Below are 25,602 nucleotides of genomic sequence, written 5' to 3' on the forward strand. Positions count from 1 at the left end.
TTCGGCCATGGCAACCACTACGACTCCTAGTTTGGTCGGCGCTCATGCGCCCGAAGATGGTTGACGTAGCCGATTTTTGAGATGAACCCCCGCGCACATTGAGGGCATGTGAAGACCCCAGCCACGTAGTGGTAGTGAATGGGAGCAGGCTGGCGCGTTTTCAGCTCGTCGCGCTTAGCGTCGAGGTCAACTTTACGTTGCTCCTCGAAATTGCGCACTTTGCCCAAGACTGACTATAAAACTTTGCCTGAAGATACGTCATTTAATTCCTACCGGCTTGCCTTATTTTCATACAGTTGAGTTGAGTTTTTCTTAAAAATAAGGTAAGACAAGTCCGGCTTGCATACGAATAACTTCGAGCCCAAGATAAACCAAATGCATAAAGTTTGCTATGAGTTTACGCTCCACCCTTACTGCCTAACATAATAAACTTTTTCTCCAATATGCTCGGAAATGTTCACCTTATTGTAGCAAAAATAGTACCGGAAGTACTTCTTTATTGTCAAACTCTAATTTAAAAAAATAAAACTATCGCTGTCCTGTTCTAGCGGACGGGAAGTAAAAAAACACTACAGTAATAACTTATTACTGTAGTGTTTTTTACTTTTTAAAAATAAAAAACGCAAACAGCCAATTATTATAGCCGCGGGCCGCGTCTACACGACCCGATCAGCTATCATTTCAAGCTATAGGATAGAGTGAGATAGTAATATAAACGACCTTACATGTCTCGTTCTTACAAGACCGTTGTGCTCGTGTATGATCGTGCGAATACTGCTTAATAAAATCAAAGATTATTTATATTTTTTTTTAAGGATCTCATCCGTGTTCATAAAGCTTATATTGCACAATTATAGTTTGACATAGACAGAGAGAATCATACTATCTTTGTCTTACACCAGTACTAGAACCCAAAAGAAAAGGATGAGTATAGTTATTTTTTTTCTTATTTACTGACAATTTGCTTTGACCAACTATATTTTTAATGAACGAATATTGAATGGTACTGAATTGAATGGCAGAATAAGTTTGTGCCTTTAACTTTTAAAAATAACGAGGGAAATTGTTTTTGACGTTTTTGATGTGAAGTTTCGATTTGAGTGATGCTCGATGCTTAAATAATTATTATTTTACTTTATTTCCTCGCATGTTTTGGAGAAAAGCACTGTATATGCCTCGGCAGGAATAGCAATTCGTGGATTCGTCTTCTTTGTCGAAACTCATCCACGAATTGCCCTTTCCCGGCCTCTACAATAATGTACTAATACCTAAATAACCTAGTGTTTTATGTGGTAATTTGAGTCGTGGTTTGGTTGTGGTTGAATGGGTGATGAGATGACGTACGCGGCTGGACATGTGGCTGGTTATGTCGCTCCAGATTACCCAGCACTGGGTCAATGCTGCCCGTAAATTAATATTATACGAGTAAATATTACTTCATAGAAACACTTATAAATATACCATGTTCAAAGTTGTACTAGTGCAACCAGTGCAAGCTACAGGTCAGGTTTTATGTCTAAGGTCAGGTTTTATGGCTGACCTTACCAAATTCGTTAGCGGCATATTTTGAACGTATGCGCTCTGTAGTCAACAGTTTAAAAGAACTTGACCAAGTGCGAATCGGGTTCGCGCCCGAAGGATTCCGTACCATCGTTGGGGTGCAAATTCTGAATCCTTGTTGACACCGTTCTTATTTATGACGGAAGTACACCCAGCCGCAAAATTCCATGACGTTGGCCACTTTATGAATGAATTCATTCACAATGTTTCCATGTCCATGCACTTTTGCAGCTCGCTGTACCTATGTAAAACCTGCAGATGTAGGTACAGTCAGCAGCAGAAGTTGCTAAGCGGGCGAGGTGTTCAAAATTACCTTGACGCGCTCTTATTCCCTTATAATAAAGTCGTGTCAAGATCATTTTGAACACCTGGCCCGCTTAGCAACTTCTGCTGCTGACTGTACGATGTTAGACTAGTAGCTCTTTGGAAATCGGTGACGTAGTGAGATCTAGCGCGACACCGTGACACTCGCGACTGAGGTCGCTGTAAGGGCCCTCAGCTGCGCCCTATTTACATTTCAAGAGGTCGTAGGCAAAAGACAGCCTTCTTGCTAGAAAGAGTCAACTTAACAGACCAGGGGCTGCCAACTTCTGACATCTCTGATTTATCAAAATGTTTTTTCATGCCGCCTTTGAATGATGTTGTCGTAAAAATCAGGAAATATCAAGAGTTTAATTGTAGTTTTCCATTTTGCTCTCGCTTTGTAAGGGCTGACTTAGACGGCGCGCGAACTCGCATGCGATTTTAGTTACATTGCGGACTGTTGGTTACGTCCAATTTAACCGACCGATCAAACCCGCAATGTAATGAAACTCGCATGCGAGTTCTCGCATCGTCTAAATGAGCCCTTCGTTTCGCGCTTGATGCTTACATAGATTAGCCATCATACAAAACACACGTCCCTAATGTGTTTATGATGCGCACTAAACCAGATGCTATACAATACATTACAATATCTATATTGGATGTACAATTGTACATAGTATACAGACCATTCGCTCCCTAAGTGGTCACTCGGGCGTCTGACGTCACAGGGCGGGCGCCGCGCCGCCAGACGACCTACGATGCAATTTTATTGCTAAATAAAACTACAACCTTATAACGAAACATCTAGAGTCGAAACTCGAATAAAGCTAAACTAAATTGCTTTTGTTTTGCGGCGTCACATGTTCTAAATATGACGTCCGTAATCCGTATTAGAAGCACGTAGAGTTGAATTTAGGAAAACGTAAACAGATGTTCTTTTGTTTTGACGTTGTCGGGAATTGATTTTAAAACTGAATGAAAAACGTTTAAGGGAAAACAGAACATAATTATGTTTGGCAGCCAACCCATGATTGAAGCCATATTATATTTGCCAGTAGAATGAGGCATCTGATTACTCCGTTCAGTACTGCTAAAAATTCCTACGCAGAATTTATAAAAGATGACTCCATATTCAACACATTTACGACAATGACATTACTTACGACGCGACGTTATGTCTTTGCCACAAGAAGGTACAATGATCTGCCACTTGATCATGTATACAAAAAATCTCTTTGCAACATAAACGTAGACTGTAGACTTGAAATGTCCTTTCTGTTCATGAAAAATAAGGACACTCAGATTTCCAATTACTTTAGTTATATAATCACAACAGATTCTCACCTGATGAGGTGTTCTGAAAGCAGCTGTGTTTACTTTGTGAATAATGTGTTTTGTTTTTATTGTGTCTCTATTAAAAAAAAACTGCAGTTAGCCTATAGACATGAACCATGTAAAAATGGAGTATTTTTATACACAAAGAAGATTCCACGTAAATATGTGAGGCAATATAAATACGGACGGAATGAACGAACCGGACGTACTTTATTTTATTATTTGCCAGAATGTTTGCAGTTTCCGGAGAAACACGAATAGTTAATCAAAGTTTTACATATTGAGTTTCTGCGCAGTTTACCAGTCGCGACTCTAGAAATATGAGAAGCAATATTAGCAAATAACTTTGGTCAGCTTTTAGTAAATTAGGTATTAGGTTACATTTTAAACCACACCATCTATGCTTTTATGTCATCAAAACACAATCGATTTTCAAAGCCTATTAAAGGATTATGTCTGAACAGGGCTATTACCGCGAAAATCGAAGTTCGCAAATTGCGGGCATTTTTCTCTGTCACACTAATTACGCCTCATTTGAGTAAAAAACAAAGATCCCCGCAATTTGCGAATTCGTTTTTCGCGGTAGCACCTCAGAGAGCCAGTGGAGGACATTTGCATTTATTAAAACAAATGTTTATCCCCGAGCATAACATGAACGGAATAAGAGACCATTGTCATTGTCCATTGATAACCATTTGAATGAGTTGGCAAGTTAGCAGCACTTGTTGCTCGGCAGTTGAACGAACGCGCTATATTTACACGCGGTTTGGCACCCGCCCGGCTACGCGCAATATGGCTCTAATGTGTAACTGGTAATGATCGCGTAATGTGCCTCTGACATTGTAGTTTCGTTTGGTAAGTGTGGTCTAGATGGTCGGTGAAGGAACATACCGTAAGGTTTTGATGCCCAACACAACAGTATCTGACAATGAAAACAGCAGCGTCCCTTCTGCGCCGCTGTCCGACTACCTTATAAATAGTGTGTCCTACCAAATACATATAGACAGTGAAGTGGAGGAGACCTTAAATGGTTATTAGCAATAAACTAATAGTAAATGAAATTGAACCATTTCCCAACAACGCTTAGTTATAAAATACCCCTGTCAGTTTTTATTTTATGACCCCAATTTAACTATTCATTTTCATTCGGCACACTACCATAAATATCGTTATAATTTCAATATGTAGGAACTGACAAAAGCCAAGGAACAAATCAGTTTAATATATCACACCATAATTTAAACAAATAAAACGATATACAAACTTGGCAAAAAAAATACCGTAGGAGAAACGCATCGCTTGTATTGCTTCCGACGATTCCGACCATAAAGGCATTTTCCCGACACCACGCTTCGCGTTCTTAAGTTTTCCACTGCCTTCAGCACCGACGTCACCACTCTCGTGACCTCATTACTCTATTTAAGTACGTTTCGAAGACAGAAATAACCGTCATTTCAAGTGACTGAAATAGAATGGTTTTTAATTTACCTTCCCACAAGCTTCGGTCGGACGTTAAAGTTTGATAATGAAACCAATCAATGGCGGTTTTCCACGATATTCTTGATTCGTGATACGTTAAAGGTGAATGGAGTCCATTCACACCTGCCGATACCCAGGCTAACATTTCGAACTCGTATTAACGTAGCAGGTACAAGTGCCTACTATTTATCACGTCTGGGAAATAAATAAAAGCGATCGTCACGTTTACCACGTACATTCACGTAGTAACAAGGAGATACATTTTCGGCTGTTATACCGCAATAGACATGTAATACATAAGTCACCTTTATGATTGATTTATTCACAATGTGGCTTTCACCCGAAACACACCAGAAATGAAATCGTGCTAAGTCGATTTCGATTTCGGGCACTCATCCCACTAATACATCCACTCCACACACAAATACTTTCCACTAACAAATCGGTTTGCCAGACTAGAACTCTCGTGTTTACGCAGACACGTGACTATTGATACTAAGTTGGAAAAAGCTGCATGTGAACTAGGTTTACGATGTTAATAATGATGGATAAGATATATATTGACATGAATCTCGACCGTGGTAACGAGTTTCATTTCTCGAGACGAGGCACTGATGGGATGCTATAATACGTCATGGTCAAATTTATCTCACGTGTCGCATACTGACTTGCCATAAGTATATTTCAGACTCCTTTGCATATCTACCAGAAATAAACATAGGTAACTTATTAGACTGATGGACTATTTGCTTTGTGCCCGACGAGTATAGTATAGGTAACGTTTATCCACTTGATAGTCGTCGTTTAGTTATCCGGTTTTCTGGGGGGAGCTCCAGTAATTCCAGTATATCGAGTAGATGGGCACTCCTGGGAAATATATCGGATACTCTGTTGGGTGGATTAATTCTCTGGAGTTAGACTTTGATGATTTCACTTGATTGTATCTGTATAATGCCATTCGATTAAATGATAAATTGACAGTGACAAAGCATTAGGTACAGTTATCTCTGCTGATGCTTACTGCATGTAGATTTCCGATAACGCTGTACTAGACTCAGCACAGCATAAATAAGTAACTCTACCCACTTGTACCTTCCCTTTTTGTTAACGGAGTTAGAATTAGGAAGGCACCTGTGTATTTTATTGTTTATAGCATTTATTCCACCATTATCGATAGTAGTCCTTTTAACTTTTACCGGCGTTTCACAAATTTATAAGCTTCTCCACGCACATCGGCCATCGTTGTGTCGTATTGAACAAATATTTGGTAAAGGAGTAGATTAAACAGGAGGTGATAAACAATTCAGGCCTTGTCGTAATGTCGATGGGCCGACGGGACCTTGCCCTAAATACTAAAGAACTGACGAATATTAGGGGTTGTGTATATGTATAGGTATACCTAGCTATGAAATGTAGTCATAATATCAACTTCTGTATTAAATTCTCGAAGGATTTTAGTAGGAGTGAATGCCAACATAGACCCAAAATTTACTTCTAATCGGAGGGCAACCCTAGAGTATTATACCAAAGAGTAATTGTAGGAGGGACGTAGATGGCGCTGTTGGCCGCCATTTTTGTGGTAACTGAATTGTCAGACGTCAGATCTTTGACAATCGAAGTTACCGCGTAAGCCGCGTAATGTAGGTACGTTAGCTGTCAAAGCACGAATTGGTCTAGACTTTGTTACTTCGCATAGTTCTGAACTTGTGACTAAACTTATACTATATCTATAGCGATAAATCACAGAATTTTGCTCGTATAGGGCAATGGCATGCGATGTCACATTCAACCTTTCGAGGAAATGACATTTCAGTGGCGACTTAAATAAGTATTATTACAAATCAATAACAATAAACCATCTAACGATGGCTACTTGCACGACCGCGGCGTCGCTTAACGTTGACACTTATGGGGATCTGTCAAGTTTGTTAATAACTTAGGTACATTTATTATGATATTATTAAACAACTGTACCGATATTCGGAACCTAAAGTAATATATTGAGAGTGGCAACACTGTAGTTAGTCGTATTGTCCTTTTCTAGCATATACGTCCATCTCTCTCCCACACCCCCACCATTTCAGGCAGTTGCGTTTGACAATTTTGACAGTTACAAAGAAACGCAAATTACGTAGTCATTGGCTTGCTGTTTTTCCATCTGGAAGGTCGTGAAGCTAAACTGCTGGTGAGTTTTTGAATTTGTACCCCAGTTTAGCTGACTATATTGAAAAACAGTTTCTAACGGCTTTTGCCGTTCGAAATAAATATTTAAATTTAGTTGTCCGTTAAACTATCTAGCAAATAAATATGATCCGGAATAGTGATGTGCAAGTATTTTCAAAGGCTGCCTGCGCGCACCGTGGCTATGCCAATGAAAATACTAAAACACATGGTAGAAAACACATCGAGCTGGTAAAGCGTGCACGTGTCACCATTATAATTTAATTTTATTAAGTCTCTTCCGAGTCTTGTTAGTTTAAATCTTTGTGTGTGTATAATAACGGTTGAAATTATATAATACTTAAATGGTGATGTGTGGAGGTATACCCTTCAAGTGATTTGTGTTTTCGAATACGAATGGATCGGATAGTTAATACGTGTTACGTAGAACCTACGTATTAAGGTAGAAGCTTATAGACGTGTAGGTTTTTTATCTGTCCAAGTATCTATCAGCAATTTATCTTTTTATCCCGTTCCGGGTTAATATAATATTGCAAAATTAATTTTTTGGTAATAAACTTGCTGATAAATAACGTGTACCCGAATAGGAGTCGACGAAGCTCCGCTTCGCGGGGCTTCTATTTCCGCTCTAAGGGACACAAGGTAACGAACAAACCTACATCGCAAACATTGCATTTATTTTTGTGGAAAGTGAGTACTTCGGCAGTACATAAACTTAAATCTGACTAGACATAGAGAGAGATTAGCATGGCTCTGCGCAAGAATGACATGCGAATTCGTGAAGTATTTCACTCTGTATCTACCAACTTATCTCTCCAACTAGATCTTTGATTTATGTAGGTAAGTACCTACTTAAATATATAACTTAGCAGGTACTTACAGCCTAAAAGGTTAAGGAAAAGAACTCTTGCATGTAGGTGCTATATGTGCTTGTGTTATTTTAAATTTGAATAACTTGATTATTAATTCTATACGTAACTACATACAAGAGGGTCAATTCTTAAGCCTACTTACCTACCTACATAAATAGTACACTTAAATTAAACGTTTCAAATAAAATCGGAAGCCTGTGACATGGAAGGGCATTAACGATACGGGAATCTTTAGATTGATTCATTGACGAAGACGCATGATTTGGTTCATATTGTCAAATTATATTAGTTAACTGTAGAGTTAAAGTTTAGTTTTGGCAAATCTGCGCGTCACCGTGAATGACACTTTCTAAAAGTGCCTGTTAAAGCCGGCGTAAAGCCTTTCACCTTGTCGAGCAAGGAACCCGCAACTTAGGGAATATTACCCATAAACTCAGGGTATTTGATTTCAATGATACTTATTCTTAAACTTACGTCTGTTATGGTTCCACCTGCTAAGGTGCGCCTAAGAAAATCTTTTATTCGTTCACAAACTAACGTCAAGTTATTTGTGATGAAACCAATATATTATGTACCTATCTAAGCCTGCGCAAGGCTGCCATGTTTCCACCTGCGTAAGGTGTGCCAAAAGAATCTTTGATTCGTTCACAAACTGACGTCAAGTTATTGATGATGATATTATAACCTATGTAAGCCTGCGCAAGGCATGTCAGACATATTCACAGAAATATAAATGATATGGTCATAACACAGGCGTGCGAGTAGACCACAATCACAAAAATATTACAAAGATTAAGTTGTAAATATCTCTTTTTAGAGAAAGTAAAAATGGTTTAAAATAATGTTTTGGGTAAAAGATCAGTCGAAATAGGCAAGGCTTCGTTATTAGAGTTTTCATTTTTGTTTACCAATCTATTTCAAGGGTCCCGAACACCCTATTGGCTAAACCCAAAATTGGGGTAATTAACTGTGGTAAAAGTGAAAACTGCTTTCCATTTACATAACATTTCTAAAATTATAATAGGAAAAATAAAAACCTAAGATTCCAGGCCTATCTCGACTCATTTTTATTTTAAAGATGAAAAAATCTTTGCACCCTAATATGAAATTGTGGTCTGGAGACGCTAAGCCTCATAACTTGGGTGGCATAGATAATACTAAGAGATTTAGTCACCTAATTTCGACTATAAGCCCAGGCAGAATATTGATAATTAGAATAAGGAGTGGTCAATTCTCCAAGGTCCATATAATCTGTGGACTCTAATTAAATCAGGCTCGGTAAGCTCACGACACGACAGAGCTTACGATTCCATTCTGAAATAAGCTATGTTTACAATATATATTACCCATGGTGTGAAACAAACAGCCTGCTCAAGGTGTACAAAGGGTCCGTTTAACGGCCCTATAAATATCTAAAAACCTTTGAAGTCTAGGCCTGCTACAATATGGCAGACTAGAAATAAATACATATGATCCCAATGTAAGAGCAGCTCACAGTTGCATAAATTATATTTGGCTGGAGAGCACTTGTCTTTCAGTTAACATGTTTACGAGTACCTACCTATGTACACGACATGACCAAGGTTACCTACCTTTTTACATAATTATTATATCCCTGACTGCCATGGTATATTAGGAAAATTATCATGTGCTGGCGGTGCTGCACAAGCATGTTTGAAATAAAATATACAAAACTGGCCTAACGGGCGTTTATGAATTATGTATTTTACACCCTTGTGTCTGTATTGTGACCCTGGAAGTTTTAAACCACCTGTATCGTAAGTGCTCCTATGCACGGATTAAGTTTATAATAAACTACCCATGCCCTAACCTCAAGGGCAAGTGCTTCTATGCACGGACCAGATACTGTTATCACTTATTTCACTTATCATGACTAGTCATAGTTTGATACTACACGTTTAATAAATTTAAGACCGTGGAATGTACCCACTACAAAAGGTTTTTAAAAATAGTGACTGAATGGTTAGCACGAACGGTTCTAGCACAGTTTCTGGGCGGTCACGTCTAGGGCATGACCCTCTAGTTCTCAATTTATACAAAATTATAGCATTGTGATACTGTTCGCTTTGCACAATAAAATAGGGGAACAGGAACACGCCTTGCGAAAAGGTGAAGCTATTTTGAAACGCAAACCTTTCAAAAATAGATTGAAATATATAAATAATTATGTTTTTGGTGTGGAACATGTAATTGTACACCCAAACAAATGCAATCATTTATTATATGTTAGCAAAACTCTGCCAAAGTGTTAGTCTGTCTCTACAGTGTAACCTGAAGGCATCAATGCACATGAATCTCTTGAAACATGGTGGATTAACTAATTTACACCCGGTCTGTGTCTTGCTCCTACCAAATCCACAAGTTGAGGACCTCAACCTATCTAGGCACCCTTCTTGCTCGAGACCTGAAAAATAATCTCATGCAGTCAGTGTCGGAAAACCAGGTCCACACTCTTAGCACTACCGTGAATATATCTAAGAAGTCTGTATACTGCCTTCCAGGAGGCGGGATGTTAATAGACTAGCCTATATAGTAGGCCAGAGATATAGTATACAAAAGCACACTGGCCCAAATCCAGTAATATTATATGCATTTCAGAATACAAAATAGTTGACAATTCTGCGTATATTTGATATCAAAAAGTTACAATTACCTACCCTTAGGTCATAAGGAGGATAAATATACATAAATATCAAATAGATTCGACAAAGTGTTGACCCTAGCATTGGATAAAATAGGTTCCTCTTAAACGGCATCTGCGCTGTTGGCTTTGGGCCCACGGGTGCCCGGCAAAAAGTCGGGGACCCCATGGTTCCGCACAGTTATTGCAAATAATGTAAAATCACAAAATAAACACAAATTTTCATTTTGGTTAAAAACACATATGCGATGAGCTAAGGTTTCGAATTAAGTACCTTATTCTTAATCTGGAAAGAGAAGACTGAATATTCAGAATTAAGCTATGTCTATGAATGGTTTACATAAATTAAGCCACTTTAGCGTTCAGAAACAATCAAGTTTATGTCTACTAGTAGGCACCAGATAAGGTAAACTACTCATACTGCATATATAGACAAAATAATGAGTACAATTAAGGTCACTTGATGATAGCTAAACATGAATATAAGCAGAATGAGCTGCACCTATACAAATATCATTGATAAAGCTCTGTGGCAATTCTACATTAACCATTTGAACGCCAAGAGCACCAAAAAGCGTCGTAACTAGTGCCCACATGAGTATTATGATATGGCTTAAGCTCTCAAAGTAACCTTCACAATTTTCAGAAAGGTTTGTTTAGGTCCATTAGCTCGCGTTCGCGTTAGTAAAGCGTACAAACGATTAAATGCATTTTATAGCTACAACCAAGTATATAGCTCACACTGGCTCACAGTCATTAAAAGAATTCAGTAAAATCATTAAAAGTATTCCCTATGACATTTTATTAAGTACCTACCCAATATTAACTTTGTGGGTAGTGATAGTGATATAACGAATATTTAAAATATTCGTCTACTTAATCCTGAGGGATTCTGGAAATAAGAAAGGTCTTGTCCTTGTTATATCCTGCAACTGCTTACCTTACTAGATAATTATTATCAAATTTGTCAATAATTGGGAGTTATAAATAAAAACTACTCGAGTACTTTATGATTTTTATCTTTTCATATTTGAATTACATCACTCCATATCACAGATGTTGTATGCTCCCTGAAGAGTAGACTGACTTATCTTCTTTTACATAGTTTCACATACATATAATTAAGTACTATAGCACCCTTTGTGGTGACTCACTTATTTTCGTTGAAAATTTATAAGTACCTAAATTAAATACGTATATAAAATGTAAAGTTAGTATCATAATATAATGGTATATAAAATAGTATGCTTGACTAAATACCTCTCTCCTCACAGGTGTTAAAAGTGGTTAAAATAAAGGGTGTACTACATAATTAATTAAACACTCCTAATATAATAATATTACATATACATAATATGTAAGTACATGTATAATCACATTGGCTTGGCGTCTTCCCACCACCAGGCGATAACAAACACGTCTCAATATATTACTTTAGGTTCCGAATATCGGTACAGTTGTTTAATGACAGCGTTTTACACAAAAATAAAACGCTAATTAAATAACTTACCATATTCGGAACCTAAAGTTTTAATCCTGCCTGGTGTAAATATGTATAATTTTGAGACAATGACTACGTAATTTGCGTTTCTTTGTAACTGTCAAAATTGTCAAACGCAACTGCCTGAAATGGTGGGGGTGTGGGAGAGAGATGGACGTATATGCTAGAAAAGGACAATACGACTAACTACAGTGTTGCCACTCTCAATATATTACTTTAGGTTCCGAATATGGTAAGTTATTTAATTAGCGTTTTATTTTTGTGTAAAACGCTGTCATTTTAGTCCTTCACTGTGTGTACTGATTAGACATACATTTTGTAATTTACAATCAACAGGTTTGATTACCCAATTCAAAATAAGTTTTTAGCAAAAATTTTATTTTTGGTACAAGCTTTTCGCTGACTGTACTTTTCTTACGACAGACAGCTAATACTCATCGAGACAATTCTAAAAACCCCTAACACAATTAGGTTGCATTGTTTCATCACAGAGTTCCTATGGCCACCTCCTGTCTCCATCATCAGATCAGTTCGACAGTACCATATTATTGTATTGTCATCAGAACTACACAGCTGCCAATTTTCATGACGCTACGATCCTTGGAAGATGGTTAAATTAGTTACCTTAGATTCCATTACATAGTTACATACAGGTCGACCTAATAAAAGCTTGTTAAAAATCTCTGAAAGACGGTAAAGTTTTGGCCTAACTACATACCTACCTACATAATTACATACCAAAAGATTATATTTTTATTTTTGCCACGGCTAACGCTGGTATCGTTTTTCCTTTCTCACTATTTGACCAACTTCTAACAAATTAAAGATCCATAATCGTGTTAATTGTTTATTCAGTTATGCATTATTCCTAATATAGTACCTAATTTATGAAATTAAACAGCTGAGGCCTTGCGTTCTCATCCGTAACAGCCATTCATTATCTATTTATTCCTGTCTTTACACGGCAATACACTCTATTGCCTTAGGAAAAAAATCCAAAATTGCTTATGAGGAAAAAATAATGACATCGTTATAACGTTTTAAACTATTTACACTGCACACAAATATCGCAGCGTATCATAAAGGCTTAACAGACTCGAGTCTACTACGAATATTTTATTTCAAATTAGAATTTAACGTTATAATAATAAGAGCTTGTTCAGCGTATTCGCGAAATTAACTAACTTACGCCCTTTATTTTAAATTGGGTCGTTTTAGTGGTATTTTTCTTGTTTGCTTCAAGATTACCGTGATTCTTCATTGCCGTGCTAATTTTACTTGCCCGTCATTTTTAGGGTTCCATACCCAAAGGGTAAAAACGGGACCCTATTAATAAGACTCCGCTGTCCGTCCGTACGTCTGTCACCAGGCTGTATCTTATGAACCGTGATAGCTAGACAGTTGAAATTTTCACAGATGATGTATTTCTGTTGCCGCTATAACAACAAATACTAAAAACAGAATAAAATAAAGATTTAAGTGGGGCTCCCATACAACAAACGTGATTTTTGACCGAAGTTAAGCAACGTCGGGCGGGGTCAGTACTTGGATTGGTGACCGTTTTTTTGCTTGTTTTGCTCTATTTTTTGTTGATGGTGCGGAACCCTCCGTGCGCGAGTCCGACTCGCACTTGGCCGGTTTTTTTTAAATGTGTTAAGATTATTCGCATCAAGTAGGGATTTTCCTGTCACTCGTGTCATAAGTTGATGAATGACGAAACTGAGTCACGTATCGTTCTAGGTACTTGTCTAAAGCCTATTTTACAGAAATTAGAAAAACATCATTTTGTTTTCGGAAAACAAGGCCTTAGGCAAGTTTCAGCTTTTACTATCAGGATAAAAATTCAAAACGGTTAACAGCACACCAAGCTTGATGGACACCAACAATAACAACACAAACCAAATTACACAGCTGTTCATTGTTTATGGTATAATGTATATGGTCATATGTATATGGTCTCATTAGGTATATGTTCTTCTTCCAATGGAATCGATTTTAACACATCAGTTTCATTAGGTAACACTGAAGTAAAGTAAATTAGGGGAAATCTTTACCCAGTGTAGATCCTTTTTTTTTAAAGAGGGGAAATGCTTTACGCATACCACCCGTATGGTATGCGTAGGTAAAGCAATGGCACGGGAACGGGCCGGGATAGTAGCTCAAGCTCAAACTCAACCTGGTCCAAGTATGTATTAATATAGACCGACGATCTTCATCTCAGTCGTATACTCTTATCAAGAGTAGTCGTGTGGTCATTGAGGTACTTCACGATAGTTTTCCGCCATCCTTCTCTACTCAGTGCTTTTCGCACGCACAGATTTAAGGGTGACCCGGTGAGAACCTTTACTTGGTCGGTCCATCGCATCGAGGGGCGCAATGTGTGTCTTGTACCATCCACTCTACCCCGAATAACATGCCTGTCCTTAGCGTCATTTCCTTGCGCGTAACATGGCCGAAGTAACTTAGAATGCGAGAGTGCAAGATTGCCAAGACTTGCTTAACCTATAGACCGATGATGTAACGGACTAAACGTTTCCTTGTCACCAGATACGAGCGGTTACTCCGACGAGCGAAGGCGGAGGACCTAAGCGAAGTGTCCGGCATCGGCTGCCTGTATCAGAGCGGCGTGGACCGGCTCGGGCGACCCGTCGTCGTGTTCATCGGCAAGTGGTTCCCTATCGGCGACATCGACCTTGAAAAAGTAAGTCCAACCTGGCCTTAGCTAGGACTTATAGCCAAGCCACACCAAATGCGTATTTGTAGGATTTATAGGAGCTGCAGAAAGGCGTGCTGCGTAACCCGGTCCACCATATAGTCAGGTCGTATGCCTATCCAGTGCGCACCGGACTGCGCAGTAATTGTGACACAAGTATTCTGTCTCTGAAAGGCTAACTTAACCATGCAATAAACAAGGAGTACCTAACAAACTACAAATAGGCTAACAGGGAGTAAACAACTCGAGCTTCGACATTTGTTACTCCGGTCCGGTAATATATTATATATTACCGGACCGGTATTATAGTTATATATAACTTGGCGACTATAAAACGCGCTTTCCTACAAACGTATAATTACAGCCATTACAGGGCCTGAAGAGGCTGAAGACAAATCAAGCAGTGAATTAAATAACAGTTAAATAAACATTTAGGTCGACACGATATGTTTTGTCACGCTGTCCATGACGTGATATTCGAAGCTTTATTAACATGAATTTCTCCTGTTGCAGGCACTACTGTACCTGATCAAGTTATTGGACCCCATCGTCCGCGGTGACTACGTGATCGCCTACTTCCACACACTTGCCTCCTCCGGCAACCACCCGCCCTTCTCCTGGCTGAAGGAGGTCTACACCGTGCTGCCTTACAAGTGAGTTACCTGATCAAACGGTTGAACATGGTCTATCGCGTACTCCACACACTCGCCTCCTCCGGCAACCACCCGCCCTGCTGGTTGAAGGAGGTCTACACCGTGCTGCCTTACAAGTGAGTTACCTGATCAAACGGTTGAACATGGTATATCGCGTACTCCACACACTCGCCTCCTCCGGCAACCACCCGCCCTTCTCCTGGCTGAAGGAGGTCTACACCGTGCTGCCTTACAAGTGAGTTACCTGATCAAACGGTTGAACATGGTCTATCGCGTACTCCACACACTCGCCTCCTCCGGCAACCACCCGCCCTGCTGGTTGAAGGAGGTCTACACCGTGCTGCCTTACAAGTGAGTTACCTGATCAAACGGTTGAACATGGTATATCGCGTACTCCACACACTCGCCTCCTCCGGCAACCACCCGCCCTTCTCCTGGCTGAAGGAGGTCTACACCGTGCTGCCTTACAAGTGAGTTACCTGATCAAACGGTTGAACATGGTATATCGCGTACTCCATACACTCGTCTCCTCCGGCAACCATCCGCCCTTCTCCTGGCTGAAGGAGGTCTACACCGTGCTGCCTTACAAGTGAGTTACCTGATCAAACGGTTGAACATGGTCTATCGCGTACTCCACACACTCGCCTCCTCCGGCAACCACCCGCCCTTCTCCTGGCTGAAGGAGGTCTACACCGTGCTGCCTTACAAGTGAGTTACCTGATCAAACGGTTGAACATGGTCTATCGCGTACTCCACACACTCGCCTCCTCCGGCAACCACCCGCCCTGCTGGTTGAAGGAGGTCTACACCGTGCTGCCTTACGAGTGAGTTACCTGATTGGTGACCATCGTCCTCTATCGCGTACTGGGCAAATGCATAAAGCGTGAATAGGTAGGTAGGTACAAGAGATTAAAGTTGATTCTTACTGGAGAGTTTTTAGAGAAAAGATCAACTCCGTCCGTACTATTGTTGCAAAACGGCAGGTCACGACAGTTTTAGGCACATGTTTTTCTCGGAGAGTGCTTTAGAAACATTACAATTACATGTGTCTGACAGATCTAGCCCATTTTTATCCTATTCTATTTATTAAACTAGTAACTTTGAAAATATGTAAATATATTACCTTAAATACAGCTATCTAACTATTCCATTGTCTTTTTCAGATATAAGAAGAATCTGAAAGCGTTTTATATAGTACATCCCACATTCTGGACGAAGGTTAGTGTTTTATTGTTAGCATACCTATCACTTTTCCCTGACCTTTAAGCACGAAAGGTTGCGTTTGCGACTATCGAGGGGAGAGCCAGAATTCCTTGCTACAAGTCTATTTACAAACAGCCTTGTCATTTCTACCGTTGCATTTGTTTTGTCAATCATTGTAGTTCGTTAAATAAAAGGCACGTAGGTCACTTAATAACTCTTACTATGGGCCCAATATCGAAATGACGAAAACATTTGCCTGCGCAACAGAAAATATCAGTCGAATTGTACGAAACAAGTATTTATCTCGATTTCAGGACTGGACTGTTAGTAAAAGTTGTTCAGTATGATCCATATAGGTCACCTTGCAGAAGGCTAAAAAAAATATGTAGTTGTAATTTTCAACTCGTGTAAAGTTCATTTTAGCTAATTTAGCAAGAGTTTGAAGTGTGGAAATTGCACTTAAAACGTCACATTTTTAGCGACGTTTAAGCTTTGCAGAGTCAACTTAGTCCGGGGGCCCGTTTCTTAAAAGCTTGTAACTTGTAATACAATTGGAAGTCCCTTTCTAACAAAAGCTGTCAAAAAGTGACATCGGCTTGTATTACAGATTACAAGCTTTTGAGAAACAGGCCCGGGTCTAAGTTTGTTAATTTTATTTTAATATATTTTTTTGTACGTAAGCGCTGGTGGCCTAGCGGTAAGAGCGTGCGACTTGCAATCCGGAGGTCGCGGGTTCGAACCCCGGCTCGTACCAATGAGTTTTTCGGAACTTATGTACGAAATATCATTTGATATTTACCAGTCGCTTTTCGGTGAAGGAAAACATCGTGAGGAAACCGGACTAATCCCAATACGGGCCTAGTTTACCCTCCGGGTTGGAAGGTCAGATGGCAGTCGCTTTCGTAAAACTAGTGCCCACGCCAATTACTGGGATTAGTTGCCAAGCGGACCCCAGGCTCCCATGAGCCGTGGCAAAATGCCGGGACGACGCGAGGAAGATGATGATGATTAGAGATGCACCGGATATCCGGTTACTATCCGGTATCCGGCCTATCCGGCCGTTATTTTAGTATCCGGCCGGATACCGGATAGTGACCTACTATCCGGCCGGATACCGGATAGTAAAATTAACACATTTTGGGGTAAAAAATGGAATCTAAAAAACAGTCACGGTCATAATCGAATCAGTTTATTCTTTTAAAAGTGATAAAACTCGTTACGATCCTAGAAATGTGTCCGCGCGAACGTTCACTACGAAACAGGTCGAAACTTGCACGACGCGCACCTGCAAAACTCAGAATATAGATAAAGTTCCGCCGGCCGAATATCCGGCGGCCGGATACCGGATATTCGGCCAGTGTCTAGGCCGGATATCCGGTATCCGGCCAAACAACTATCCGTTGCATCTCTAATGATGATATTTTTTTGTACGTACAGATGATGACGTGGTGGTTCACGACGTTCATGGCGCCGGCCATCAAGGCCAAGGTGCACACGCTGCCCGGCGTCGAGTTCCTCTACTCCGTGATGGCGCGCGACCAGCTCGAGGTGCCCGCCTTCGTCACCGAGTACGACATGACGGTCGGTTACATTCCTTAACGTTACGTATAACCACAGAATAAATAATAGTACTAAGTACAGAAGACTCACTCTCTAACAAAACGCGTCTGTTACGATCAGCACAGATATGGCCGCTAGGTGGCGACAGCGCCACGCGCGGCTTATGGCTTTCCCCAAAATGGGGGCCGGACGGATGTACTTTTAGCTACCTGTAGCAAAGCGACGAAATCGCGGAGTGAGCCACGCCTGGTATAACTAAGGACCCTATTTCACCACGGTGACAGGTGCGACAATTGTCGACATCGCTGTTACTAGGGTTTGCAGTCCGGATCCGAAATGTATGAAATTATGCGGATCTGGATCCGGATCCGCGGATATTCCCATATATTTCGGATCCGTCGTGCAAACCCTAGCTGTTACTGACGTCACAGGCCTCCATAGGCTACGGTAACCGCTTACCATCAGACGGGCGGTGTGCTTGTTTGCCACCAACATTTCGATTTCGTCGCGTCGCTACAAGTACACGCGGCCCACACCAATTTTGGTGTCTAGCCATAGTAGTTGTCGCGCACCGCTACGGAACGAACGCCTGCTCGCGGTCGCCACCTAGCGGTCATATCTGCCGCAATAGATGCGTTTTGTTAGAGAGTGAATCTGCTGTAGGTACATAGAATATAAATTACTGTGACACTATACACCAGACGATTTAGTTCGCAAAGCATACTGCGAAGGGCACAAGGGAAGGGCATGGCTTACGTAGGGTGAGTTATTGGCCACTCGATAGTAATTGGCCACTCTTAACAATAAGATTTCTATTGGCTTGTTTTTTTCTGATTTGTTAGGAGTGGCCAATTACCTACTATCGAGTGGCCAATAACAGCAGTCACCCTACGCTTGATGGGTCGGGGGCAACCGCGAACGTCGAAAATAGTGTCGTCTATTTTCCTCTTTGTAAACTGTTACATAACTCGAGCGAACGCGAGAAAATCAGATGAATGAAATTTGCAGTTTTAGCCTTGGAGGCAGGGCTTCAAGCAATTGTTTAGGAATGAAATAAGTCTCTTGGAAATAAAATTAAAACTATGTTTTGTAGTAAACTTATTTAGACTTTTATATTTCAGATAAACGGTCTACACTACTTCCAGCCGGACACGAACAGCACGTAGACGTAAACTACGTAACGTACGCTACGGGCACGTGTCACGTCGGGTCGCCGCGTCGCTCATCTTCGCAGTTCATTACACATACCTACTCGTAGTATAGTTTGTAGCTTTCTAATCCCCCGAAGGCTTATCCTATTGTCTATTGTTCAGTAAAACCGCACGTGCTACTTACCTGCAAAAAGGGTCCTAATTATTATATTTGGCACCTGAGCGCGGGCTAGTCCAACGCTCAAAAAACCAGTGTAGGTGCGCTCTCCGATAACGCGCCTTTGTTACGCATCTCGATGACACATTTTAGACTGGTTCTGTAGCGTTCGACTCGCCGGCACTCAGTAACCGAAGTACCGATTTTTTATGCAGGTGGTAGTGGCACGTGGCACGAGCGGTTTTACTTAACAATAGACAATAGGATTAGCCTTCGGGGTCTATTAGAAAGCTACAAACTATACTTACATATGTACCACTACCATCGTTCAAGCTGTTAACTGACTATTCATACACCTTAATGAAAGTGCATAAGGTCCATGTTCAGTTAAGAATGTTGTTCCCAGCGTAGCAGATATTTTTGTTATACTGCTTATAGACACGTGGAAAAAACTGTGCTGTGGAAATAGTCGCTAGATGGCGCTCTTAAAGTTCCCCTTTTCGCCCATTCGTTTGACGAGTACGCCATCTATTATTTACTATGTTCGCAGCACAACTTTTGTTCACTAATCACCAAGGATAAATGTTACAACCAGCCAGCGATACTTAAAAATGGTTTTTGAACATACTTTCTAGTTAATATCGGCACTGCCTAGAAAAACGTATGAAAGTAGTCGAAAATGTATGAATATCGAGAGAGAACTAAATTTAATATAGTAAAAAAGTTCGAAAAAGAGAGAGATATAATATTGTCTCTATAAAATCGTTCTCGTTATTTCAATATCTTTAAGGCTAACTAACCGACACGATAGTATTTAAATTGAAATGCCTTTGTCTGATCTATCATAATTGTTTCTGATAATTCTTCAAAATCTGCCAATTTTTTGTAATAGATTTCTGTTACTATAGATTATTAGATGTTGCGGTTTAAATTCTGCCTCGTCTGCAGTTAGCTTTAAAAAAAACATTTACAATGGTTTGTTAACTGCAAAGATAAAATGACAGCCATCGGGGTCGCTATTGTTTCCCAAATAGTTTTAAGCCATAATGTATTGTTTGCCCGAATTTTCGTTAGTCATAATTCATTTAATTCAGAAACGCGTCGTTTTTCAGGATTGCCATAAAACAAACCTAACCTAACCTAACCTATCTATAGGATAACCTAATTAAAATCCTGAAATGGTAACGGTTTCAGTTTTATGACTAATGATAATATGACAAACAATACATTATGACTTAAAACTTTATGGGAAACAACGAGACCCCCCAGCCATCGACATTATGTTTCATTTTTGTAAGAAAAATGTAACAATCCTTATTTATGTTTTATAAATTATAAGTGAATATAAATGTGCCCTTTTTTAACTAAAAGGGTACAGTCAGCAGCAAGTTGCTCAGCGGGCGAGTTGTTCAGAATGATCTAGACGCGACTTTATTGTTAAGAGAATAAGAGCGCGTCTAATTAATTTTGAACACCTCGCCCGCTTAGCAACTATTGCTGCTGACTGTACTTATTGTCGGTTGTCAATAAGGCGCTATTTACATATAGCTTCAATTTGAAATCGACCTTATAGACGACCGACAATACCTTTTGGTTGAAAATGACACAAATATAGAGTAAAAAGTAAGAAACCGTTTAGGGTCAGACCAAGATAATTCTGCAGGGATTTTTATAGCACAGGCATGTTATTTAAGTTTGACGTTTAAAATAGCACTTGCGCGTCTGTGTCAATAAATATCACTGCAAAGTTATCTTGGTCTGACTCTATGTCGATGGTGGCATAAGTAATTCCAAATTTTAATTGTGATTTGATAACCAGACGGTTATTTAAATCAGAATTAAGTTTGAAATATTGGCCAGTATTTTGTATCTCTTAAGAATTTTAGTGAAATCTGTAAATAATTGAATTATTTAAATATTTCACTGAACTCGTTTGTTAACACTATATCTTGTAATCTATATCTTAGTATTAGAGGTGCATTTTATAATTATTTAGTCATAATATGATTGCCTGGTGATAATGATAATGTTCTTGTAGGGTGTGTATACCTACTTAGGTATGTTGCTATAATCTACGTGTGTGTGTACACGGCATTATAGTTTTTGGCACTATGCCCTTGTTCTTAAAACTTTTTTTTCAACGAGTATACTGCATTTTTAAAAATCTTATACCTTTAAACGAGCAATTCCGTATATTTATTTAAGTATATTTATATATATATATTTCAGGGATCTCGGAAACGGCTCTAACGATTTCGATGAAATTTGCTATATGAGGGTTTTCGGGGGAGAAAAATCGATCTAGCTAGGTCTTATCTCTGGGAAAACGCGTATTTTTGGGTTTTTATATTTTTTCCGAGCAAAGCTCGGCCACCTAGATGTTATGTTATTAAACAAGAATGATACTGAATTCGCTATTTTTCAAATGTATTTTCCTTTCAGGACATTGGCCTATTTTTTCATAACTTTCAATCTGTCCCATAGTAATTCGATCCTGCGACAGGGTATTCGTTTAGCGCATAGTTTATTTATACCATACGGAATAGATTTTATATTAGCTAAGCTTTACGTAGACATCTTGTACCTAAATGATGTAATTAAAAGCAGTAGGAGTAGTACAACTAACCTCAAAATTGATAATTTAAAAAAAAAAACACTTAGCAATGTTGCCAACATACAAAAGCCATAGACAATTCTTGTTCACTACTCCTACGTGTTTACGTTGAAAGGTGCTTGATATTTTTTTCATATGAGATTTTATTTTTACTTTAAGTAGATTAGATATCGGGAGAAGTATAAACTAGAGTTAAAATCGTATGTAAATATGCTGGATCTTTATTGTTTCCCAAATAGTTTTAAGCCATAATGTATTGTTTGCCCGCATTTTCGTTAGTCATAATTCATTTGGTTCAGAAACGCGTCACTTTTCAGGATTGCCACAAAACAAACCTAACCTAAGCTATCTATAGGATAATCTAACGAAAATCCTGAAATGTTAACGGTTTCAGTTTTATGACTAATGATAATATGACAAACAATACATTATGACTTAAAACTTTATGGGACACAACTGGACCCCAAATATGCTGTTGACGTTTTTACAGTTTTGTGAGTTCACCGCCAATGTTGAACAGAAAATATTAGATACACATAATTATAGATCGTAAAATTTATTAAACTATACTACCACGGTTGTAGGGAAATGTGATGTTGTTTGGAGAAAGCAATCTTATGTCGCTAAACATAAGACCTGACATACACTTGTAAGTTTTACTCACGTAAGTAGGGACAAAGCTATTTGTTAGAATGAGATAATTATATCCATCTCTCATTCTGTAGTAAAGATGTTTCTACTTACGTAAACAAACTTGCAAGTGCATCTTAGGCCTTTAGATGGTCATTTGTACATGGCAATATAATTATACGATTGCCTTGTTGAACCACACGAGGTACCAAGCCTCCTAACGCCCACCGTCCTACCCGTAGTACTTATTACTTCAATGTAATTTGAACCGCTTTCAATTGGAACAAAGTTGCATATTGCATGCTTTGCATTCCAACGAAACAAAAGAAATTCAACCATATTTAATACACTATTGTTTTCAATTTCGTTTGTAATTTTTTCTTGTATGTTGGGCCTTAAGGTTAGGACATTGGGCTATGTTGTATCAACTCATATTGAGACACGACCCCAATGTCAGTTTAGTTCTCTTTTCTAACATACATTTGTAGAAAAATGCCAAGTGTATTAATTAACCACTGCCTCTACGTCGGGTGAGATTGTAAATTCAGTGAGATTTCGTAATATATCTGGGGCCCGTTTCTCAAAAGCTTGTAACTTGTAATACAAGCGGATGTCACTTTTTGACAGCTTTTGTTAGAAAGGGACTTCCACTTGTATTACAAGTTACAAGCTTTTGAGAAACGGGCCCCTGGTCTTAGATGAACGATATTTTTGTATTTATCAAATAGCACCAACAGTTTATTATAATTATAATGTTTATAGCACTGACACCATGTGAAGTTAGATAGTGGCGCCGCCTAGCGTGTGATTTTAAACAATAGTATGCTCGCAAATTGATGTATCTTTCAAACAGTATGTAATGTAGGTACAATACAATAGGCCTAAATCAAAGAAAGAAAATCGAGATTTTATTTGGTTTATTTCTAGTGTTACCAAGTAACAATTAAGTGGTAATATTTGGGAAAAACCGTTATAGTTACACTAGGTGGCGCTTTGAAAGCCTCATATATTGTGCATTCCTAGCGCTTTCGTAACGCCATCTAGTGAACCACAGAGAACAAAAGTCTTATATTTGCGGGCGAACTATTGAGTAGCCTGCCCTACCACGTACCACTCTATGTGCCACCTATATAGTCTGTTTGTTGTGTGTGTGATTGATGCAATATTATGATGTGTTTTATAGAGGTTGAGTATAGTAATGGCGGATTAGTGGCTTGTGTCCCGACCGACAGCGATCTGGGCTATAACCGCGAAAATCGAAGTTCGTCAAAATAATTGCGGGCATTTTCCTCTGTCACTCTAATTACGTCTAATGAGAGTAAAAGAGAAAGATCCCCGCAATTTGCGAATTTCTGCTTTCGCGGTAGGCCCCCTGATAAAGAATGAAGTTGATAGAGTTCGCAGACGCGACTTTCGACTTTATACACCTTCACATAAGGTTAAATATACTTATCTTGACATTTCAAAGTTATAATTTGATATAGGAAGCATGGTTATAGTTTATTCCATCAAAAGATCATGTGACTTAGTTATTCAACCAATGTTTTAATTTTATATCTACAAAAGGATGGTACCTCGTTGGGTAAATGACCAAGTCACTTGTTTTTTTTTTTTTTCATTATTTTGTTATTCGAATGAAACAAAGAGATGTCTGTCGATTGGGACACAGACATATTGCATTGTTGTTGTATAAATAACGTTAAATTTTTAATACAGTTGTAATCGTAAGACTTTTCCAACATACTGTTTCATACTTGTAAGCTCGGTGTCTTCTATAGTCTGTTTATAAGCAATTTTTAATGTCAAATGTAAGTTGATGCAATAATTTACTCGAAACTTACACCTGTAGCTTTTGTTAAATATATAATACACGAACATAACGACTATGATATTATTACATGTAATGTAATAGTCAGTATGCTAATTCTTCAATGTAAATAGTGTAATCAGTATCACAATCTGTAAAGTGTCATGTAAGCATTATTTTAAATGTCATAGAACTAGTTATTGAGGAGTTTTGCTTTGGTGATACAATATTTGTCCAAGTCAAATCAGTCAATATACAACACGGCAGATACACTGTGACGTAGAAAGTTCCAATGTAAAGAAGTTCCATTATGAATTTAAAAAATATCTTTGATAGGGAAGGCCGGTAAAAGCAAGATGTAGTGGCATTTCTTGTAAGGGATTTGACAATGCCATACAATCAAAATGAAAGTTGCCTTCCCTATTTCATACAAACTTGTGGGAAAGATACATTGTCATCAAAGAAAACTTCCTAAAATATCAACAAGGCCTTAGCATGTTAACTATTGTTACTTTTTACAAAGTTTGGTTGCGAGTATATTACTGTTGATAGGACATGTTGCCATGGTCTATGTTACATGCATATTATAGGGTTTAATATAATGTGATCAATCAAGTTAAGTTTCATATTTTATTAATATAATGTAGACTATTACATAGGCTATGTAAATATTTAACAGGATACAAAAATAAAATTAATAATTTACTAATACATGCAGTTTTCTTTTGAATTCGTGAAACATACTTTTGTCATAACACGGTACAGTAAGTACGAATATATAGAGAAGCCAAATATATTGCAACACACCATATTGATCAATCAATCAATCAAACATTTTTATTTCGTCATCATAAGTATTGATATACCTATGTAGGGTTTTTGGTATTTAGCATACCTATTTAATTCGTTTTTAAAGTTACGGGTAGTTTGAAATAAGACCTAGCATACCTACTTAATAAGTTTTTAAAGTTAAGGGTAGTTTGAAATTGAAGACTGTTATTGGTTGGGTATAAAAAGAAAGACACTTGGCGGACAGCTCTCTTTTGGTTGTTGAGTCCTGCTAGCGAACGGTTGTCATAAGACGAGATTATTGTGAATTGGAATAAGACAAGAAAATAAATGGATAAATATCTTCAAGGTGTTATTATTTTTACACTTCAGAAGTGTGCAGAACGTAAGTACACGCCTACTGCTATTACTTATTGATTTAGTGAGATA

The 25,602-nt window shown here is 38.7% G+C and overlaps 1 protein-coding gene, 1 long non-coding RNA gene and 1 other non-coding gene across 4 annotated transcripts in view; 2 read left to right on the top strand and 1 right to left on the bottom strand.

Annotated features, from left to right (window-relative positions):
* LOC134649570 (protein GDAP2 homolog) overlaps positions 1-19,273 on the top strand; it is a 121,487-nt gene extending 102,214 nt beyond the window's left edge. For both annotated transcript variants that reach the window (XM_063504369.1, XM_063504368.1), the window contains exons 8-12: positions 14,444-14,597; positions 15,123-15,262; positions 16,426-16,480; positions 17,903-18,046; positions 19,147-19,273. In XM_063504369.1, coding sequence (XP_063360439.1) covers positions 14,444-14,597; positions 15,123-15,262; positions 16,426-16,480; positions 17,903-18,046; positions 19,147-19,191 — 538 coding nt within the window. In that variant the 3' untranslated portion in view covers positions 19,192-19,273. The remainder of the gene's footprint in view (positions 1-14,443; positions 14,598-15,122; positions 15,263-16,425; positions 16,481-17,902; positions 18,047-19,146) is intronic.
* Positions 1-25,602, bottom strand: part of LOC134649676 (uncharacterized) — a 164,011-nt gene that overhangs the window by 50,495 nt on the left and 87,914 nt on the right. The window lies entirely within an intron of this gene.
* On the top strand, positions 7,556-7,659 carry LOC134649914 (U6 spliceosomal RNA). The gene has a single exon (XR_010097009.1). It is a non-coding gene; the product is annotated as a U6 spliceosomal RNA (small nuclear RNA).

This window comes from Cydia amplana, chromosome 7, assembly GCF_948474715.1.
Source record: "Cydia amplana chromosome 7, ilCydAmpl1.1, whole genome shotgun sequence".
Taxonomy (NCBI): Eukaryota; Metazoa; Arthropoda; class Insecta; order Lepidoptera; family Tortricidae; genus Cydia; species Cydia amplana.